A 7,181-nucleotide genomic window follows, 5' to 3' on the forward strand; every position below is an offset into this window, starting at 1 on the left:
GGGACAGGACCCCTCACACAACTTCTTGGATTCCATTTTGTTTGTTTGTTTTGTTTTGTTTTTTTAGTTCATGTATATTTCTAATAGGTATATTGGATCCTGTGTCCCAGTCAGCATAACTCTCCCCAGTTTTGAAACAGTTCAGATAATTATCTGACCTCACCTTCGAAACATCACTTAACTCTAACATGAGAGAAACGTCTTCAGTTTGTCAGGAGCAGAACTTGACTGGAGAAGAGAAAAACAAAGCCCATAATTATAATAAATATGCAAGAGCACAGCAGCAGCATTTAGGATCTTTAAAATTATATTCAGGTCCTTTTATGTCTCACTTATTTCACTTAGCATAATGTCCTCAAAGTTCATCTGCAGCATGTATCAGAACTTCCTTCCTTTTTAAGGCTGAATAATAATTCTGTGGTATGTACATACCACGTTTTGTTTATCCATTCATCTGTTGACGGATATTGGGTTGTTTCCACCTTTTGGCTATTGTGAACAATGCTGCTATGAACTTTGGTGTGCAAGTATTTGTTCAAGTCCTAAGTTTTGATTATTTGGGGTATATACCATAGAAATAGATCATATGCTTTATCATACCTCCCTATGCTATTCCATTTAGCTGCCTATTCTTTCATCAGAACGATACCTTTCTTTTTTATCCTGCATGGTTTTTTGTTTGTTTGTTTTGTTTTTTAACATCTTTATTGGAGCATAATTGCTTTACAATGGTGTGTTAGTTTCTGCTTTATAACAAAGTGAATCAGTTATACATACACATATGTTCCCATATCTTTTCCCTCTTGCATCACCCTCCCTCCTACCCTCCCTATCCCACCCCTCTAGGTGGTCACAAAGCACTGAGCTGATCTCCCTGTGCTATGCGGCTGCTTCCCACTAGCTATCTATTTTACGTTTGGTTATCCTGCATGTTTTAATAAATTTTTTTTTGTATCCAAAATGTGTTTATTGGGATGGTTTCCCATTCATCTTGATTCAGGGTGATTTTAGTGCTGCTTCTGTCTGAAGGAGCAACCTTCTGTAAGCCTTGCTTTTCCTCCTGTAGGCTGGCAGAGGACAGTAGAGCAGCCAACACACAAAGCTACTGTTTGTGCATGGCTAAAGACAGTGGTGATTTTATAGCATCCCGGGCATTTCACATCCATGAAATAAGAACTGGGGCTCTGCACCAGGCACTTCTTCTTGTGTTTCATCTTCTCTTCTGGAGAGGGATGAAGGAAATCCTTTGCAAGAGGCAAGTTCTCATGGGAAGGTCGTCACTGCCGGACAGGCTGTATGTTTTAATATCTGATAGGACTGGTCTCTGAACTCCACCCTCCCTCCATTTCCTTTACTTCTTCTGAATTACATTGAGTATTTTCTCTTATTAATTTATTGGGAAGAACTTTAGAAACTGATACATTACCATGCTAACAAAAGAGACACCTTTGTTTACAGCCATTCTTTTTTTATTTTTTGGCCATACCGCGCAGCTTGCGGGATCTTAGTTCCCCGACCAGGGATTCAACCTGGGCCTATGGCAGTGAAAGTGCCAAGTCCTAACCACTGGACTGCCAGGGAATTCCCTGTCTACAACCATTCTTTATATATTCCTTACTGTATTCTGATGTAGTTCATATGCGCTCCAAACATCCATGGTGATTTATACTGGAAGTGGTGTGCATGCAATTTGTGATTTTGTTGAAATATTATTGCAATAGCTTTAGAAAAGCAGTTGACACACATGCAAGTGTTAATTTGAGTCAACTGATACCAAGGGATAATGCTTGATTTATGGTAAGAGGTTTCATCGAAATATTTCTCCTAGTTGTCACTTAGCAAAGGTAATTGCTTACTAAGCTAGTCTCTTTGCATAAATTTCAATTTTCCAGCATTTGATTAAACTTGACAATTGGGATTCTCCATGGAAACAGCGGAGCAAGATGCTACACCTTCCAAAAAACATAAAAATAGTGCTCTCTCATTTGTTGCCTGGCAGCAATACTCCTTGTTTTTACTCACAGGAGAATTTATTTTTGCTGATTGGCGTAACGTTGGCAGGGAAAGGACAAAATAGTTCTCTCAGCAATCAAAAATTGATAGGGCAGTTTAACCTTTTCCTTTTTTTTAAAGACCCAGGTGAGGTCTTCATAACTTTAAATAGCATAAAAAGCATATACTATACAGAAGCATAAAGCATATAAAATATAAAGGCAGAGTGAGTATGATCAGAGAGGAGCCTTCAGTAAGAGTCTTTGAGGACAAAGGTTCTTTGATTAAGGGACACACTAGATGAAGCAGTTGCGGTTCTCAAGCCGTGTGGGTTCAAACTGCATTTATAAGGCTTAACAATAGGTCTTAGTCTAAATTTCATTTTGTCTCCCATCCTGGTTGGTCCCTGTGGTAGATAATATTTTTGTTCATGACTCTTTCTTCCCTCCCCATCCTCGCCATTGCTTACTACAGACGGAGCACACTTCTCTAACTCACTCACTTTGGGTTTGGTCTAGAGAATGTGGGTGAATGTAACAAACGTCATGTCTGACCAGAGGCTCTACATGAATTTGTGAAATTTGGCTTGACCTCCTGCACATGTGTTATGAGGAGAGAATGCCCTGCATAGCCATTGCCCCTTCAGCCTGGGTCCTGGAATGAGAAACACGTGGAGCAGACCCAAATCTAAGGTCAGGGGAAGCCTGGCCACCCACATGCTGTGTGCAGACCAACAAGAGAAAAATAAACATTTGTAGTTATAAATCACTGACATTTGGGAGCTGATTACTATGTAATATTATTACAGCAAAAACCTGACTAATATGGTCATCAAAAAAAAAAAAGTGGTTCTGAAGAACCTAGGGGCAGAACAGGAATAAAGATGCAGATGTAGAGAATGGACTTGAGGACACGGGGTGGGGGAAGGGTAAGCTGGGATGAAGTGAGAGAGTGGCATGGACATATATACACTACCAAATGTAAAGTAGATAGCTAGTGGGAAGCAGCAGCATGGCACAGGGAGATCAGCTTGGTGCTCTGTGACCACCTATAGGGGTGGGATAGGGAGGGTGGGAGGGAGGAGATATGGGGATATATGTATATGAATAGCTGATTCACTTTGTTATACAGCAGAAACTAACACACCATTGTAAAGCAAATATACTCCAATAAAGATGTTAAAAAAAAAGATTGTTCCTATTAGTGCCTACTGTGAGCAATCATACAGACTTTAGAATGTGCACGCTGGGTTCTGATTAGCTGTTCCCCATCTTTCCAGTCATCAGTCAGATGGAGCAGTCTGATTAAATGACTGGCTTGGCCTGACGACGCTGAGGGTGTTCTTCTTTTTTTAATTAATTAATTTATTTTATTTTTATTTTTGTCTGCATTGCATCTTCATTGCTGCTCGCAGGCTTTCTCTAGTTGCAGCGAACGGGGGCTACTCTTCGTTGCGGTGCGCGGGCTTCTCACTGTGGTGGCTTCTCTTGTTGTGGAGCACGGGCTCTAGGCGCACGGGCTTCAGTAGTTGTGGCACGTGGGCTCAGTAGTTGTGGCTTGCAGGCTCTAGAGCACAGGCTCAGTAGTTGTGGCACACGGGCTTACTTGCTCTGCGGCATGTGGGATCTTCCTGGACCGGGGCTTGAACCCGTGTATCCTGCATTGGCAGGCGGATTCTTAACCACTGCACCACCAGGGAAGTCCGCTGAGGGTGTTCTTGAAGGTGAGATTTATTTATTCATTTCTAAAGTCTGTATTTATAAACTAGGGACAGATATTCTAGGAATTCTATTGGTGGAAAAATCAGTTTACAAAACAACTTGTATGTTCTCATTTAGGAAAATTTGAAACATGCACTGGCAGCTCCAGAATTTCTATATAGAATTTCTATATAGGTGGGCTGGATAGCAATCTGATTGGAAGAGAGTTGGGGGTGAGCATAAAGTTTTGACATTTCATTTTTATACCACTTTAATATAATTGAAAAAACTCCCAATGGGCCATATCAAAGAATTACTTGGAGGGAAGCTGATGAAGATGGTGTGGGAACTTTAAGGCCCCATACTCCCAGATACTCCTTGGCCCTGACAGTGCCTATATTAAGTGTATCTATAAATACACAGAGAGAGGGCTGGAAGCATAGACACCAAAATGAATGGGAGTTATAAATGGAAAGTGGAATTTGGGGAAATGTTTACCCTCTTCTTTGTATCTTTCTGTATTGTTTGAATGTTTTGCACTAAACATATATTATTTCCCCCAAAACCAATGAAGTTGTTTTGCACAAAGAAAAGAAAAAGAATCCTACTGACCTCTACTTTTTCCCACATCTTATTTTTTTAATTAATTGATTTATTAATTGATTTTGGCTGCGTTGGGTCTTCGCTGCTATATGCGGGCTTTCTCTAGTTGCGGTGAGCCAGGGCTACTCTTCTTCATTGTGGTGCGTGGGTTTCTCATCGCTGTGGCTTCTCTTGTTGCAGAGCATGGGCTCTAGGTGCGTGGGCTTCAGTAGTTGTGGCTCCTGGGCTCTACAGCACAGGCTCAGTAGTTGTGGCACACGGGCTTAGTTGCTCCACCGCGTGTGGGATCTTCCTAGACCAGGGCTCGAACCCGTGTCCCCTGCATTGGCAGGCGGATTCTTAACCACTGCGCCACCGGGGAAGTCCCCACACACCTTATTTTAATCATCTAACTGGTGCCCCTAAATTCCCAAATTTCAGTTCTTCCACAACGTCTTACCCACTTTTTAGCTTCAGTCAGTCTCTGAAAACAACCAAGTGTAAAAGAAACAACATGGGTATAAAAAAGAGCCCTGGGGACTTCCCTGGTGGTCCAGTGGTTAAGACTCCATGCTTTCACTGATGGGCCCGGGTTCAAGCCCTGGTTAGGGAACTAAGATCACACAAGCCTTGAGAGACAGCCAGAAAAAAAAAAAAAAAGAGCCCTGCTCTGTCGGGTAAGATTCCAGTTCCAGCCCTTCCCTTCTCTGTAGGACCTCAGCCTCCAATATGCAAAGGGAAGGATTGGGATAAGTAGGGGTTAGAAACTCAAATGCCTAGAGGAGCCAGGGAGGGACAAATGACAGGAACAAATGGGGCTGTGCTGGACTGGAAGAGCCCACCCACCCTCAAGGAAGCATCGCTGCAGGTCCGAGGTTGCCAGGCTTTCCTATGTATCCAGGCACTGGAAGTCGGGTTTTTATATGGAATCTCCTGATTTTTGAATATTAGCAGATGCACTTTAAAACGTTTTGTGAATTCCTTGCAGGCCAAATTAACCTCACCTATGAATCCCTCTGGCACATGGTGAGCTGACCCTGGCTCAGATGCTCTTTAAGGCAGGGGTCCTCAACCCCCGGGCCGCGGACCGGTACCTGTTAGGAACCCGGCCACACAGCAGGAGGTGAGAGGCGGGGGAGCGAGCAAAGCTTCATCTGCCGCTCCCCGCTGCTCCCCATCGGTCTTACTGCCTGAACCATCGCTCGTATCACCGTCGGAACCATCCCCCACACACACCCGGGACTGTGGAAAAACTGTCTTCCACGAAACCTGTCTCTGGTGCCAAAAAACTGGGGACTGCTGCTTTAAGGCCCACTGTTTCACGCTCCCGTAATCCACTCAGGCGCCACCTAGTGACGGCGACTGTCACAGTTCCCAAGAAGGCAGTGCGGGAAAAGGACTTTCATTTTTTTGGCCTCGCTTGGTGTAGCATGCGGGATCCCAGTTCCCCCACCCCGAACCCCAACCAGGAATCACACCCACGCCCCCTGCAGCGGAAGTGCGGAACCTTAACCACTGGATCACCAGGGAATTCCTGAAAAGGACTTTTCAAATAGATCGATTAGGAGGTAATTTATTTGTATGCCCCCAAAATTAATTTTCTAAATGACTTCCTAAATGGCCTCTCAGGTGTAATTAGAATATAACCAGATAGATCAAAATCATACACGATTTACTCACAGCTAATTGGGAACATAGGATTATGCAAGTGAATAACATTTATTATTTATTACATTCCAGGCGCTGTTCTGCTTTAAAGTATTATTTCATCTAATCCTCACCATAATCCTATGAATTAAGTACTGTTACTACCCTGATTTTATCAGATGGAGAAACTGATGCCCAGAAAGATCCTGTAACTTGTAACAAAGTCACACAACCGATACCCCTTCCTTTCCAGCTCCGACCCCGGACACAGCAGCTGTCGCGAAACGTTGATGCCCAAGAGGAACCGGATTGCCATTTATGAACTCCTTTTTAAGGAGGGAGTGATGGTAGCCAAGAAGGACAACCACATGCCTAAGCACCCCGAGCTGGCAGACAAGAATGTGCCCAATCTTCACGTCATGAAGGCCATGCAGTCTCTCAAATCATGAGGGTACATGAAGGAACAGTTTGCCTGGAGACATTTCTACTGGTACCTAACCAACGAGGGTATCCATTATCTCCGGGATTACCTCCACCTCCCCCCTGAGATCGTGCCTGCTGACCTGCGCCACCGTCGTCCTGAGACTGGTAGGCCACGGCCCAAAGGTCTGGAGGGAGAGCGACCTGCAAGACTCACAAGAGGGGAAGGCGACAGAGTCACCTACAGATGAAGCGCTGTGCCCTCTGGTGCCGACAAGAAAGCCGAGGCCGGGGCTGGGTCAGCAACTAAATTCCAGTTTAGAGGCAGATTTGGTCGTGGACATACGTGTCAGCCACCTCAGTAAAGTCTGGAAGAGATTGTTTTGTGTTGAATTAACGTGTAGTCAGAAAAGATTAAAAAAAAAAAAAAGTCACACAGCCACTTAGTAGTGGAGCTGGGATTGGAACCCAGGCAGCCTTAGTCAAGAGGGTATGCTCTCCTAGATAGAAGCTAGATTAAGGCATCATGGTTGTAATAGTCACTTCAGTTGCAAATGACAAAAAGTAAAGCAGAAACAAGGCAGGGTTAGGGTTTCTGGATGTAGAAATACCTGGAGTCCAAACAGCGGCATCTCTCCCCTCTGTCCCCCACTAGGTTCTGCCTTCTTCTGGTTTGTCTAATCTCAAGAAGGCACAGGACAAACATGGTACCTTCTGGCACCACAAAGCAATAGGAAAAGAGCAGTTGTTTAGTAAAAGGTCCTGAAAAAAAAGGCTCACGTTTTAGAGAAAAAAAAACTGGATCCCTACCTAACACCACGCACAAAAGTGAGCTCCAGA

General features: G+C 44.0%; 1 protein-coding gene and 1 pseudogene across 2 annotated transcripts; one reads left to right on the forward strand and one right to left on the reverse strand.

Moving 5' to 3' along the window:
• Nucleotides 1–1,007: 1,007 nt before the first annotated feature.
• On the reverse strand, nt 1,008–1,166 carry LOC309828962 (small ribosomal subunit protein eS27-like; the record flags this gene model as incomplete). The annotated part of the gene is made up of 1 exon (XM_082664637.1): nt 1,008–1,166. The coding sequence occupies one exon, from the start codon at nt 1,164–1,166 to the stop codon at nt 1,008–1,010; it is 159 nt and encodes a 52-aa protein (XP_082520763.1).
• A 4,538-nt stretch (nt 1,167–5,704) lies between these two features.
• Nucleotides 5,705–6,776, forward strand: LOC309828246 (small ribosomal subunit protein eS10-like; annotated as a pseudogene). The gene is made up of 2 exons: nt 5,705–5,772; nt 6,146–6,776. The product of its transcript is annotated as a small ribosomal subunit protein eS10-like (transcript).
• The last annotated feature ends 405 nt before the right edge of the window (nt 6,777–7,181 follow it).

This window comes from Grampus griseus, assembly GCF_964374135.1.
Source record: "Grampus griseus genome assembly, chromosome: 10".
NCBI lineage: Eukaryota > Metazoa > Chordata > Mammalia > Artiodactyla > Delphinidae > Grampus > Grampus griseus.